Source organism: Gossypium hirsutum, chromosome D05, assembly GCF_007990345.1.
Source record: "Gossypium hirsutum isolate 1008001.06 chromosome D05, Gossypium_hirsutum_v2.1, whole genome shotgun sequence".
NCBI lineage: Eukaryota > Viridiplantae > Streptophyta > Magnoliopsida > Malvales > Malvaceae > Gossypium > Gossypium hirsutum.
In genome coordinates, this window is record NC_053441.1 from 60,828,757 (window position 1) to 60,844,413 (window position 15,657).

Sequence of the window (15,657 nt, forward strand, 5' to 3'; positions counted from 1 at the left end):
AGATTTGAACTCCTCAAAGCTCGACTGATGTTCTTCAAACAACTTAAACAAAATATTCTTGTGCAGTTACTTACTCATGGGAGATACTATCTAGGAGAATCTCTTGACAAACCTCTAATAGTAACCCACTAAACCAAGGAAACTTTAAAGTTCAAATACATTCTTCTGTTGTTTCCACTCAACTACAGCCTCAATCTTCTTAGGATTGACTCAAATTCCACCGATGGTCACAAAATGCGACAGAATGGTAACCTCAGACAACTGGAATTAGCACTTACTAAACTTAGGATAAAGTTGTTTTTCACAGAGGGTTTAAAGTACGATACGAAGATGCTCGTCATGTTTAGTTTCAGTCTTAGAGCATATCAAAATATCGTCAACAAAAACAAAAAAAAAATTAATCTAGATATAGCTAAAATACCAAGTTCATTAAGTCCATAAATGCAGCTGGAGCATTAGTTAACCCGAATAGCATAACCAGAAACTCGTAATGACCGTAACAAATTTTGAAGGCAATCTTGAACACATCCATCTCCTTAACTTTAAGTTGGTCGTAACTCGAATGGAGGTCGATTTTAGAAAACACAAAAGTGCCACAGAACTAATCAAATAAATCATCGATTCCCAGGAGCGGATACTTATTTTTTATTGTTAACTTATTCAGCTGACAGTAATCAATACACATTCTCATCGTACTATCTTTGTTTTTCACAAACAGCACTGATGCTCCCACGAAGACACACTCGATCTAATAAAACATTGGTCAAAAAGCTCTTAAAGTTGAGCTTTCAGCTCAGCAAGCTCTTTCAGTGCCATGCGACCATAGCTATTCCAGGTATCAGATCAATCCCAAACTCGACTTCCTGATTCAGTGGTACACTTGGTATCTCGTCAGAAAAGACATCCAGAAATTCTCGGATCGTTTGATTGTCATTAATAGATACCTTAACTGAAGCAGTATCAGAGATAAGGGCAAGGTAGACCTCACACCCTTTTAGAACTAATTTCTTAGCTACCAGGGCAAAGACCATGTTAGTAAGGTAATCCTGTCATTCCCTTATCATGATAATTTCACAGTTCTCTTCTATTCTCAAGATAACCCTCTTAGAAACACAATCCAGACTAGCTCGGTGCTCAACGAGCCAATCTATTCTCAGAATCAGATTAAATTCTCCAAAAGGTAGTTTCATCAAATCGGCTAAAAAACAAATCTTTACACCTCTAACGGTACTAGTTGGTAAACCTTGTCAGCCAGACGGGTTAACCTAGAGGACTAACCACAAAAACCTTACTAGCAGTATACTTAGTAGAGATATTCAGTTTCATAGATACAGTACTAGTTATGTAAGAATGAGTAGAACCTATATCACTTAAGGCAAAATATGGTACAAATGGAGAAACTTGAAGGTAGCTTAGAAGAACCCAAGAGCAATAAACGAAAGCTAGACAAAAGGTTGAAATTATCATTAACCAAGCCTTTTTTTTCTTCTAATGTAGGGGAGAGTCCACATTCGCTGGGAAAATCGGTAAAGACTTTGTTATCTTTTGGAAGGACTTGTAAAGAAAGATAATTGGGGAAAGGTTAGTAGAGTATTAAGCTTGTTGCTTAGCGGTATTTCCAACATTAGGTTGAGGGAGACCAATTGTTTTGCAAACACAATGGCTATGGATGGGATGGAAAGCTCATGCATGCTTAAAGGTAGGTGATTGTAATATACCGTTGGTGTGATTATTTTAAATGTTTTAAAGTTGCGCTAAAATGATAAGATAGAAACTTATTTAAGGGTTATTTAAATAGAGTGTAATACTTTAATAACTTTTTTTAATATATTAACCAGTGGAATTCATCTAATAAGAAAGAAATGGCATTCAGTTGAAGTTCACAATGAAGAATAGTTATGTCAATCTATATGGCTACCACTTTTCTTTCTAGACAAGCATATCTTATACATGTGCAAAGGGTAAGTTATTAAACTAAAAACTATTCTTTTTTTAAACTCAGATTAATCAACAGAATTCACTTAAGTTCAACATATGCTTCACTTTGTTTTTTTTCTTTATAACTCACTAAAATTTGTCTTCTTTCTCAAGGAAAAGAAAAAGTAGGTGGTATATACTAACGAATAAATGACATTCAATTTAAAAACTCGTTATGATGAATTTTCAAATGAACTCCTTAAATAGAAATGAATTCATTTATTGCTCCATTCATTTTCTGTTGGGTACCGACCTGATTAAGTAATGAACAAGTAAAAATAGTGAAAGAAATTAGGATATTGGACTCATAAATTTAGCATGGAAAAACTCTTCCAATGAGGATAAAAAACCACTAACAAAGATAAGTTTACTATAATGGCAAAAGAATGAAGAGTACAAAAGATGGAGATAAAAACTAAACCCCGAAACTCGAAAACAAAGAACCTTCAAAACGTAAATACAAAATTCTCCAGAAGTGTTATGAGATCTAATCTTTTTGGGTGTATTTTCTAAGGTTATAAAAGAACTTATTTATAGGCTAAATTCGTAGGTCGAATAATAAAAAAATAATCTAGACTAATCAGAGTTTGAATGAAATGAATAAATAGAGTTTAACCTGAGAGATTATCTCTCAAATTTGGCTGAACTATGAGGCATACTCAACAAATCTCCACCTTAACTCGTATTTCCACAACGTCATCTTTGCCAAAACCTACCACGGGCCTATCTTGAACTATGCAGGGAATTAACTGAGTCGAATCTATGCTTAGAAGCTGGAAAACTTCTAGCCTTCGATGTAACACCCCAGACCCAACTTAGACGTTATGGCTGAATCTGGAGATGTAACAAAGAAGGGTTTTGAAAACAGTGATATTTCGACCATCCATGTTTACTGTGGTTCTTAATACTATATTGTATTTAGCTATTTTAGCTGTTGTTTAGTAAGGATTGTGATCAATCTTCATTATGTTAGTAAGTCTCGAAATCTCTATGCAATTAAGAGACCTGTATAGGTTGATGCACAAATTATTAAGAGCATTTATATGTTCAAGTGAGGAACATTATTTTGCAAGAGTGCATTTGTGATTGTAAAATTTTGTATTGTGGTTTTGCAAACTAAGTTCTCTTAGGGAGAATTTAGTGGTGAGTGATCTAGTCTTCGAAGGAACAAGAGTGAAGAATCATCATTGGGGTGTGATGCATTTAGGTTCAGTGCTTGTAATTGTTTAAATATAGTGATTCTTCTCACTAAGCAAGGCTTCACAAACGTAGGGAAACTGAATTGTATAAAAAAATTTTGATGTTTCCTATTTTGTTTTTGCTCATCACAGTGCTTGTAGAAGTACACTTTTGTAGTCACTTTCAACACGGAGCCAATTGTTTTCCAGACACAATGGCTATGGATGGATGGAAAGTTTATGGTTAAACTATTCTCTTTAAATACACAGTAGTATAAAATAAAATGTAAATTTATTTAAAATTTTAAAATAATTTTATTTTAATTTTTAAATAAACACTTTGATGGGTTAAAATTAACCATAAAATAATTTAAGAATTTATTAACCACAAAAATAATTTAAAAACTTACGTAAACAAATGAAGAGTGCTTTTAATAAAGCTGATGTTTATTTCTAGACAAGTGGCTAAGGGTATGACATTAGACTAAAACAAATAATTGTAAGTTTTGTCAAAAATCTTAGTTTTATTTTTTAATCTTTTTTCTAATAGTTAGTCCATTCTTTTTTAATTTTTGATTAATGAGCAGAATTCACATACTTTAGCTCAATAAATCTGTCTTCAATTTAACAAATAAATGGTACATAATAACGGATTAATGGCATTCAATTTAAACATTCACAATGCTTAATTTTCAAATAGAAATTACTTCATTTACTGCTCCATTCATTTTAAAATTCCACTTTGCCCCACCATTCTATGTCACTACCAATTGGCCATGCAGTTTCTTGAGCTGTAGCAGCTTCTTCCACTGTAATTTCATCAACTGATTGGCTTGCCTGCAAAGAAAATTAAACCTTCACTTATTACTGTTTGCTTGTGATGATTGATGATGAAGAAAGCAAAGCCAGTTTTCCAAAATTGGACAAAGGATGACATATTAAGAACAAGAACTGTGAATTGAAAATAATAATGCAACAATTATATCTAGAAAGAAATATTGACAGCCAACAGAAACCGATTACAGTTTACGCAATTTCATTTAGTCATTTAAAGCATAAAAAAAAAAGAATTTCTCTCAAGCAGCCAAAATAAAAATATTGCATTAATGCACAGAAATTAAAGCTTAGTATTGGGAGAATACATAGAGAAAATAATTGAATGGATGAATTTCTGTTTTAAAGCTTATTGCTGAGTTTGGAAGAGTAGTGTACCTGTGTTTTGGCATGCATTGATTTCTCTGAATCAACACTAAATCTTGTGGTTATGTTGGGACAACCTTTTACTTGTAAACCCGTTAAAAATGGGAAAACAAAATGATAACCCACAGGACTGAAGCTCACGAGGTTTGGTAGCTTATAAAGCTCTAAGAAGAGGAGCTGAGGTAGGCGTATCACTTTCTCTTCGTCCTTACTCACATTTGACTCATCTCCTTCAAACACCTGCTCTAATTTCGAGAGCCTTATAAGGTCTAATCGATCTAGGTTTGGAAGGCCGCCATGAGCAAGAGTAATGGGGAAGAGACATTTCAAGTTTTCACAGTTATTGATCTTAATCCAACTCAAATTAGGGAAGCAAATAGGTTGGAGATGATGTTGTGATGAAGTTTGATCCTTCTCAATTATTTGCTCCAATTCCTCACAGTCAAATATATCCAAAGTCCACAATTGTGGCAAATTTCGAGCGATGGTAGGTGAGAAGATGTATCTTAACCTTTGCAATTGTCGACTGTCAATTGAGTGAGATTTTGAAAGTGCTCGACTTGGATGGGACCACTCCATATCACCCGCAATTCAGTTAGTTCGGACAACGTTAGGAACTTTAGACTTGAAAGATTATATCCAGAATATTCAAATAACTCTTCAAAATTGAAAATTGTTAAATATTCCGTACATGTTGATGTTCCTCCTCTCCTTTCAGGGACTGTCACGTTGCTTATTTGCTTCTTTTCTGTCATGTCCGAGAACTCCAATACGTGTAAACATATAATCAGAATAAGCACAAGATTTCTTTTTCAATCTTTTATAGTCAAAGAATTCAAATTTTTAAAAAGTTTACTGTTCAACTCAAATAATCATAAATTACAAACAAAAAAAAATCTCCAAAAATATGGTGCAAAAACACAACATAAATAATATCACGTAGTACTAGATAGTGTTTGCAATATATATATAAAACATAAATAATATATATTTCTCCTATCGATTATAAAAGTATTCAGTAGAAATGTTATTTATGTTACTAATTGGTATTGTAATTAACTAAACTACTTAAAAGTTTTTTTAGATTAGTTTTTAGACCAAAATTCTACAATGAAAACTATTTTTTAAAGAGTTATACAAGCATTTATTTATTTTATACAAAAAATATCAAAAGGTGAAAATTTAAATAATTAATATATATAAAAAGGTCTTACTTGTATATTAGTTGAAACGATAAAAGGTGTCAATTGAGGACAATCTCTCACTTTTAACATGTGTAAAGATGGCGATGTCAGCACGATGTCATTTCTATCCCTTCCGTTCAATTGAGGCAAATTAATCAACTTTACTTTATTCAATCGTGCAAGACCTTGAGACATTGAGATTAACACCACTGGTCCTTGGATTATTTCTTGCAATTGGGAACAGCTCTTTATCCTCAGAGTTTGCAATTGCCCAAGACTATTAGCAACACACATTGGGAAGAGAAATTTCAACTTATTGCATTCAGTGACTTGTACTTCCCTTAGGCATTGGAAGCTTGTGGTTGATACTTGTGAGTCTTGGATTATTTCTTCCATTCCAAAGCGGCTCTCTATCTTCAGAGTTTGCAATTTCTCAAGACTATTAGCAACACACATTGGGAAGAGAAATTTCAATTTATTGCAATTTGTGACTTGTAATTCCCTTAGGCATTGGAAGATTATGGTTGATACTTGTGAGTCTTGAATTATTTCTTCCATTCCAAAGCAATTCTCTATCTTCAGAGTTTGCAATTTGGGCGCATTTAGTTGTTTAGAGCTACCTTGAGCAACAATAATTGGAAAGAGAGATTTCAAGCTTTCACATTCCAAGAATTTGGAAAGCAAATGGGTAGGGGATGATGTTGTGATGACGTTTGATCTTGCTCCAATTCCTCATATTTACATCAATGCAAATTGTTCAATTGTTCAATTATCATCTTCCCAAACACCAATTCCTATAAACATATCATCAATTTTCAATTTCAAAATGTTCAAAGATGTCAACAACTAACATAACATTTCATCAATTAATTTCCTTACAAAAAAATTATTTTACCTTAAATCAATATTACACTCCAAAAATGTGGTACAAAAACAGTCATAAATAATATCACATAATCTGTACATATAAATTATTGGACAGGTGTAACAACGCAATTGGGAATTACTTAAACTCATTTTCATATATTAATACAAAAATAAAAAATAAAAAACCACCTGTGTAAAAGGCTAAATTTAAAAAAATTCAAATATTTTTTTTCTAGTTTATTTTTTAATACAAATTCTAAAATCATCCATAATTCATTCCCACATTTAAATAGAAAGATTCACGTGCTTGGGTGCGCTCAAACCCACATCCTCCTATTCAGACAATAATATCGATACCAACCAAACTAAAACTTATATATAATTTTATATAGCTTATTTTTGTTTACCCACATAATAGGTATAATATAATTTAGTATTAGATAAATAGTTTGCAACATATCTAAAACATAAAGTTTGGATAAATTTATTTTTTTTGAAAATTTTATTAATCTTATTATATGGTATTATAATCAACTAATTTGTTTAAAAGGTTATTTAGATTAGTTTTAGACCAAAATTATAAAATAAAATCTATCTTTTAAACAACTATTCAAACAACGAATTATTAAAGAAAAAAAGAAACAAATAAATAATATAAAACAAAAAGAAAAAATCTTACTTGTATCGAAGTCGAAATAATAAAATGTGTCAATTGAGGACAATTGTGCACTTTTAACTTCTGCAAAGACGATTGTGTGAGCAAAATGCCGTTCACATCCCTTTTTTTCAATTGAGGCAAGTCAATCAACAAAACCTGAAATGAAAAGCATAATCAAATTTCCCAATCTTTGACCATGGGACAATAAGGAAAAGAAATGTCAAGTTATTGCAGTGAGATACACATACTTCCCTTAGACTTTGGAGTAGACATTTGTATGCCACTTGTCGGTCTTGGATTATATCTTCCAATTGCAAGCAACTCATTATCTTCAAAGTATGCAATTGCCCAAGGCTATTAGCAACTGACATTGGGAAGATATATTTCAAATTATTGCATCTCTTTATTTCAACAATCTTCAGACTTTGGAGGCTTAAATGACGACTGGGCCCTTCTTTTTCTATGCTCCTCAATTCAGCAATTGGGAATAACACTTGCATCTCACCACAATCTGAAACTATAACCTCTTCAAGCTTTTGTAAAAAACCTTGCGGCTGGGGAGCATTGCACATCTCTTCCAAATGAAACATATGACTTAATGATAACTTTCTCAAATTAGAGAGTGCAGTGATTGGCACTTGCTGCTTTGATGCATCAATTAGGCATTGCATAGAGTGGCACCGTCGAAGATCTAGAGAAGTCAACTTTCTAAATCCCAAGTCCAAGCTCGGAATAAGGTTTGGGTGACACTCCACCTTATTCAATTGAAGAGATTCTACATCTTCAAGTAGTTGCTTGCATGCATCTACAGACTTATTGATTCTCAAAGATCTTGAGGTTGGACAAGTTTCGCTCTCTCGGTACCATATTTCTCTTCTTCCCATGCCAATGCAAAAATCAAAGCTCCATAATCTACGAAACACAAAGCCATCTGGAATATGTTCAGAAGAAATATCCAATGATATTACAACCAACTTTGGCAATGAATTCAACTCTGATAGGCTGGAATAGCTTTCCTTTTTAGTTGAATTCTCAGTCGCCCATTTTAATGAACTACAACCATGCAAGTATAGTTCTTCTAAATCGGACAATCTTTGTATTAAATTAGGAGGGAATCCTTCAAGGTTATAGCAATGCGATAAATCCAACAGTCTTAGATTTTCCAAATCACCAGCTTCAGTCGGTAATTCAGTGATATCAGATCCACTTAAAGAGAGAATATGAAGTGACTTCAGCATCCCAAGCATCGAGATGTCAGAGAGTCGACAATCAATCAAACACAAAGTTCAAAGGTTCATATTAAACTTAAATGCAGCTAGAGATATCAATTGATCTTTCAAAGCACAAACTTGTAATGCCTTCATACCCTCAAAGAATTCGCTTGAAGTTTCCATGAAACTACCAAGTAAAAGAAGTTTGAGGTATGGAAAACCCACTCCTTTAGGAAGTTCATCCGTTTGATCAGTTTCGAAGGAGATTGCTTTGTAATGCTTGAAACTTTCATCCATCGGGAGTGTTTCAACAGTCCCAAAAGAAACCTCCTTTCTTGAAGATGCTATCCACAAAGCAAATTGGTGAACCACGTCATGCATTTTGACATGCCTTTCTCCGCAATCTAGCAACAAACCGGAGTTCTTGAGGGTCTCAATTGATGCAAGCACTTCACTTCTAACATCTTTAATTGAGTCCATGCCTTTATACAACTTCAGTCCCCATGCATATCCTACCAAGTTCTCCGCATAAATCTCATCATCTTCAGGAAATAAAGAGCACAACAAGAAACATGTCTTGGTCTCCATATTCTTCAAGTAGTCGAAGCTCGCCTCAAGACATACATAGGCATTTTCTTCATTAACATCCTCAATTTCAGTCAATCTACGATCTTTGAGTCTCCGGTATGCAGCTTGCCACTCATGATGGGTTTTACCTTTCAAGGCACTTTCCAGTGGAACTATAGCTATAGGCAAACCCCCGCATTTTTTGGCAATTTGATTCGCTAGGATTTTAATAGAATCATCAGAAAAGTCATCTAGACCTGCTTTCTTTTCAAACAGAGTCCAAGCTTCATCATCATCCAAACAGTCAAGTTGTACCACGTTTTGACAATCCATAGCTCGACATACTTGTTGACGGCGTGTTGTTAAAAGAACTTTGCAGCCTTTCTGATCATCCCCAATTGGAATTCCTATCTTCTCCTTTAAGTTGATAGATTCCCAAATATCATCAAGGATGATAAGAATCCTCGGTTCGTTCTTCAGCCTTAACCATAATTCTTGCTCGGATCTTCTTCCTTGTTCCTTCTTCATATCAAAGCCTATGTAATGTGCAATTTGATCTTGAATTCTCTCAAGATTTGGCTTTTGAGACACAGTCGTAATCACAACTTTGTCAAACAATTTCAGTTTTTGAGCTTGACTTCCAACTTCACGAGCCAGGGTGGTCTTGCCCACCCCTCCCATCCCCCACAACCCAATCATGTTGATATTCTCATCTTTTAAGGCTTCAATGATTTGATAGAATGCAGTCTCTGAAGACTGCGAAAACACAAATTCCTTAGAACATAGGAAATCTATAGTGGGAAAGGCAGTAGGTACAGGGTAACCGACTGGTCCAAGTTGACCAAATTTGTCCAAAAGCTCAGAGATATCCTGGATTTTCTTCATTGCTTTCTTGCTTAATTGATACCTCCAACTCCAATTAGGACTCCAATTGAGACACCTCTTATTCAGTTGGATTTCCTCCTCCAGAGTTCCCATATCCGACAGTGTTTTGTCTGCCCTTGATTGCAAGTTCTGTACATCATTTTCAATTAGTAAAAGCTGATTTTTAGCATCCTTAATCTTATGTAGTAGACGATCTCGTGCATCTGCAAGCTCACGCTTTTTCTCTCGGAGCTTTTCAACATTGTCATGAAAGCGTCGGACATAATCAAGTTGACGTCCTACCGGCTTCACCACACAGTCCACAACCAGTGCTCCAACTGTCTTAGAAAGAGCAGCCTCACAAAATCCGCAACCCATGCTTGACAAGCTCAAATTCAAGAATATGATGTTCCAAGTTCAAACACTGTAGTGAATCATAAGTAATTACCATTAAAAAAAATTAAAGAATCAAAAAGTGCTTTGAAGATTAAGACACTACTTCTTATACATACCAAGGATGGTGAAAGACAACTCAACCTATGAGAATCAATGTGCTGTTCTTTCAACTCAGTCCAGCTGAAAACACAATGAGAAATTTAATAAACAAATAAAATCATAGACGAGTGTAATGTCATATAATTATAACTAAAAAAGACAGTTAATTACTTATAAAAATAATAATTCAAAATATTTTTTACCCTCACACTAATAATATTATAGATATAATGCTGGAAAATATAATAAACATATCTACTTACCATTTCAAAATCCAAACAGTCTTTTAACTCTTACTTGCTTCAAGAAAAACATAAAAAGATGAGATAAGATCAAAAAAATATAGAACAACTTCAATTTATATATATAAAACAGAAATAAAGCATATATAAATAGATTTACCTCACTTGGGAACTTTTAAAATCAAACTACACTTAGTGCTCAGAAGATTCTTACTGCAAAACAATCAAAAGGGAGGGATTTGAAGGTTGGTTTTTTTTTTTAGCAAAAGTAAGTAAAACTGAATACAAAAAGAAAGGAAGTTGAAGAAAGGGGGGGGAAAGAAGAGCATAAAAAGATCAGATTAGATCAAAATTATATATAACAAATTTAATTTATATATATATCACAAATATAAATATATTTTCCTCACTTGGGAACTTCAAAATCAAACTACACTTAGTGTTGAGAAGATTCTTACTACTTCAATACAATCAAAAGGGATTTGAAGGTTGGGTTTTTTTTTTTTTTTGAGCAAAAGTAAGTAAAACTGAATACAAAAAGACAGGAACTTGAAGGAAGGGAAATAAAAAAAAACAACAAAGTAGAAATCAAGGTTGAACTGAAAAAAGAGAAACTTTCAGAAAGAAATTGAAGTTGATCTGCCTGAAAAAGTCAACCACTCGGAAAGCGTAAACTCTAACACAACTGGGTTTTCTTGGTTTTTCTCAATTGTGAGGATTTGTTTTTCTCAACTGTATTTTAGTGGATGAAAAGGAAAGGAGAATCTTCAGTTTCTTTTTGTTAATTTTCATTTGTTATTAGAAATGAAAATGGTTGTTCTTTATTCATTTTTATACATTTAAGGTGTATTTTCTATTATTTGTTTGTTTGCAAATTTTAGTGACAAACATAAGTATACTTGTTAAAACGTGTTTATTTTTATTATATAGAAAGCTCTTTTCCTCAAAATTAACTATAAATAACAATAGAGTTTTTGAAATTTCAAACAGTCTTTTCAAAATTTACACTCCTAATTATAAGCATTTTTAGCTAATTTGTAGAAAAATATTCTCAGTTAGAAGCGTTTTCAATGTGTTGCCAAAAAAATGATTGCAACTGAAAGGGCTTTCTATCAAATCAACTGAAAACGCTTCTAACTAGAAGGGTTTTCCCCCAACTATAACTCCAATGACTACTTTCTCCAACGACTATTTAATTAGCCATTAGACCCCTACCCTCACTTTACGGTCCCATTTTAATATAATCCTTCCCCATTTTATTTTTCTTCTAAGTCAATCTTAAATCTCTCTCAAATTTCTCTAAATTCCCCCTTAAATTCCCATTAAAAATTTATTTCTCTCTCAACTTTATTTTTTTATTAAAATCATCTCAATATTTTCATAAATTATTTTTCTACTGGAGGAAGTATCGACAGTTTATCTGTTTGACCAGTGATTTATCCACAGCATATTCTAGTCGGCAGTCACCTGCTCGACCATTGGTTCATCCACAACGTACTAGCAGATTTTATTTGCATCGACAGATGGTTCATCCACCAATATATTATCGTTAGTAGTTATCTACAACAATCAATGGTTTATTCACAACGTGGCGTGAAGGTAGAGGAGTTGTGGGAAACTCCTATTTTGGTGTGTAGCAATAAGGTAAGACCTTTTTACTGTTAAACCGAACTTGGATTACATTCATAAGCAATTACATGGCTACGAACATTGAATTGTTATGTTGATTGGTATTCTAAATTATTGATATTCTATTTGACTAAGTAAATGTGATTTAATTTATGAATTGATTTTCTGTACGATTTGTCTACGATTGGCACCGATTTTTCTTGTGATGGAAATCACACCGAGCTTCATAGTTCAATCCCTTTTTATTCCCATATTTTCAGATAGCCTGCAAGGTTAAAACATGGACTGGACATTCGGAGGAGCTTGGCTCGATTTTATTAAATATTCTAAAGTTACTATTTGATATTTTATTATTTAAAGACTGTAATATTTTATTTTTAATTGTGGCATGAGATTTAGTTTATGATTTTTGCTTAGACATACATGACATTTAAATCATTTAAGCTATTAGAATATAAATTTTTATTTAATTATGTATGAAGCATGATTTTTATTAAAATTACGATACTATAATTTTTTCACTGTTAAAGTTGAAAATAAGTTTTGGAAAGATAATAAATTAACTAAGATGGACACCATTACATGAAAGAAGTTAAAAATAAATCAGTTTTTACTAACTCATATAGCTTTTTGAAAATAAACTAAGTAACTTATATAGCTTTCTGAAAATAAACTAAGTTTTCTTCTAAAATAAACAAATGTTTTAAAATCAACCATTTTTAAACTCCAATAACTCTGTTAGGCCATCTCAGTGGTTGATGTAATCTCCAATATATATAACATGTAAGGAGTTTTTTATATTTAAATAATTTATTTAAAGTGATTGATCTACAAGTTAACTCACGCATTAACTTATATTTATACTTGATTTGAGAATATTTTAATTTTTATAATTAATAAAATTTAATATACAATTAATTTTTACATTAACTAACTAAAATTTTATAAAAAGAACTAGAAACCCCCATCGAAAGCAGAGGTTAAAACTAGTTATTTTTCCTTTAAAAAATCTAGTTATTTTTTAAAAAGTAATGTTTTATTATTTTATATATTTAATATAAAATTATATAAATGTTCTATTTTATTTTGTGTTATTCTCTATATCTGTTTTATGTTCATGTTCTGGTTTATTAAACTAATATTAAAATTATGCATTTTAATATTTATATTAATATATTAATATAAATATAAAAACACATATTTTAATATTTTTATTTATATACATTAATATATAAATATTTTTTTATTTTTTTATTTTTTAAAAGTAATAATATTAATATATTATTTTTAAAAATAATAATTTTATTTTATTGTTTTAATATTTCATAAAAGTAAATGTTATAATATTTTTATTTTATTATTTTATTATATGTTAATGTAAATATTTTGTAAATACTAATATTTAATATTTTATTTTAAACTATATAAAAGGGAAAGATGATAAATTAATAAATACCACTTATATTTTAACTCATAGAAAAAGCATGGTAAGAAGATTAATATATTGTATCGAACACTTGTTTGGCACAAGTGCGAACCGTGTTAACCCCATCCCCTATCCCTAATATTGTATCGAAAAACACATGGTAAGAATAGTAATATATATCACAATTTTCAACAACCAAACAATTTGATGTAGTAGCATCTATCTTTTATCCATCACTTGAGAGTTGAGCGTTATTTAACATAACACTCCTCTTTTACATCAAGCCTACCAAACATGACAAAATTACCAATTTGGCCCTAGTTCTATATAAAAATTCAAAATGTCTTTCATCTTCCTCTTTGGTCCAACATATACCACTACCAATTGGCCATGCAGTTTCTTGAGCTGTAGCAGATTCTTCCACTATAATTTTATCAACTAATTGGCTTGCCTGCAAAGCAAATTAAACCTTCACTTTATTACTGTTTGCTTTTGATGATTGATGATGAAGAAAGCAAAGCCAGATTTCCAAAAATTGGACAAAGGATGACATATTAAGAACAAGAATTGTGTATTGAAAATAATACTGCAACAAGGATATCTAGAAAGAAGTATTGACAGGCAACAGAAACCAATTACAGTTGATGCAATTTCACAGCCAAAATAAAAATATTGCATTAATGCATAGAAATTAAAGCTTGGTAAATAAAGTGTTTGGAAGAATACATACACTACACCAAAACAGGCTTTTAGCGGCGCTTTTAGTGGCGTTTGGACAAAAAACGCTGCTAAAAATCAAGCATTAGCGGCGCTTTAAATAAAACGCCGCTAAAGACCAAGCATTAGCGGCGCTTTCAGGAAAACGCCGCCAAAAATGAGCATTAGCGGCGTTTTTCAAAAAAACGCCGCTAAAACCCTAAGCCCCGTTTTCGACCTTTCGGGGCTTTTAGCGGCGTTTTTGAAAAAGCGCCGCTAATGCTCAGGCTTTTAGCGGCGTTTTCCAAGAAGCGCCGCTAATGCTTAGGGCTTTAGCGGCGTTTTTGAAAAAGCGCCGCAAAAACATTTTATCTGTCTATTTACTATTTATTTTGTTTATTTATATTAATTAAAATTCAATTTATTTTTAACAGAATATTTTTTTAAAAATGGTTAAATTTGAAATAATGACACGTAGAAATAATTTCAAATAAAAAACATAGAAAATATTTGTTAAAAATGAAAAAATTAAAATACTATTATTTAAAATAATTTAAATATTTTTAGGGTACATGACTAATTGATTTTTAATTTATATATTAAATAATTTCATATATAATTGTAAAAGATACGATAGTATTAATTTTAAAATATTTAATTAATTATCATTATAGTTTAGGGTTTAATATATATGGTTTAGGGTATATAGTTAATTAATTTAGGATTTAAGGTCGGTTTAGGATTTACAATTTTAAGGTTTATAGATTATGGAATTAGGGATTCTGGTTTAAATGTTGTGATTTAGGGGTTAGGGGTTAGGGGTTAGGGATTTGGGTTAGGGTTTAAGGTTTAGATTAATTAGTGTTTTTAAATTTATATATTAAATAAGGTTTAGGGGTTAGTAGTTATGGGTTTGGGGTTTGGGATTTAGGGTTTGGGGTTTAGGGTTAGAGGTTTAGGGTTAGGGGTTTGGGATTTGGGGTTAGGGGTTAGGGGTTAAGGGTTAGAGGTTAAGAGTTAGTGATTTAAGGTTTAGAGATTCAAGGTCGGTTATTTTGAACAAAATATTTAATTAATTATCATTATAGTTTAGGGTTTAATATATATGGTTTAGGGTATATAGTTAATTAATTTAGGATTTAAGGTCGGTTTAGGATTTACAATTTTAAGGTTTATAGATTATGGAATTAGGGATTTTGGTTTAAGAGTTGTGATTTAGGGGTTAGGGGTTAGGGATATGGGTTAGGGTTTAGGGTTTAGATTAATTAATGTTTTTAAATTTATATATTAAATAAGGTTTAGGGGTTAGTAGTTATGGGTTTGGTGTTTGGGGTTTGGTGTTTGGTGTTTAGGGTTAGAGGTTTAGGGTTAGGGGTTTGGGATTTAGGGTCAGGGGTTAGAGGTTAAGAGTTAGTGATTTAAGGTTTAGAGATTCAAAGTCGGTTTTTATAAAAAAACGCCAC

General features: G+C 31.9%; 1 protein-coding gene across 5 annotated transcripts; it reads right to left on the reverse strand.

Moving 5' to 3' along the window:
- Window positions 1-3,753: 3,753 nt before the first annotated feature.
- On the reverse strand, window positions 3,754-11,227 carry LOC107903560 (disease resistance protein At4g27190). 5 transcript variants are annotated; one of them, XM_041092404.1, is made up of 9 exons: window positions 10,854-11,227; window positions 10,604-10,656; window positions 10,465-10,497; window positions 10,219-10,282; window positions 7,313-10,130; window positions 7,086-7,220; window positions 5,570-6,333; window positions 4,368-5,119; window positions 3,754-3,992 (listed from the first exon to the last, which is right to left on the reverse strand). In XM_041092404.1, the coding sequence occupies exon 5, from the start codon at window positions 10,082-10,084 to the stop codon at window positions 8,351-8,353; it is 1,734 nt and encodes a 577-aa protein (XP_040948338.1). In that variant the 5' UTR covers window positions 10,085-10,130; window positions 10,219-10,282; window positions 10,465-10,497; window positions 10,604-10,656; window positions 10,854-11,227; the 3' UTR covers window positions 3,754-3,992; window positions 4,368-5,119; window positions 5,570-6,333; window positions 7,086-7,220; window positions 7,313-8,350. The 5 variants fall into 5 exon arrangements, with proteins under 5 accessions (XP_040948338.1, XP_040948336.1, XP_040948337.1 ...); XM_041092402.1 differs by having other exon boundaries at window positions 10,465-10,501; XM_041092403.1 differs by having other exon boundaries at window positions 10,604-10,721.
- Window positions 11,228-15,657: the final 4,430 nt, after the last annotated feature.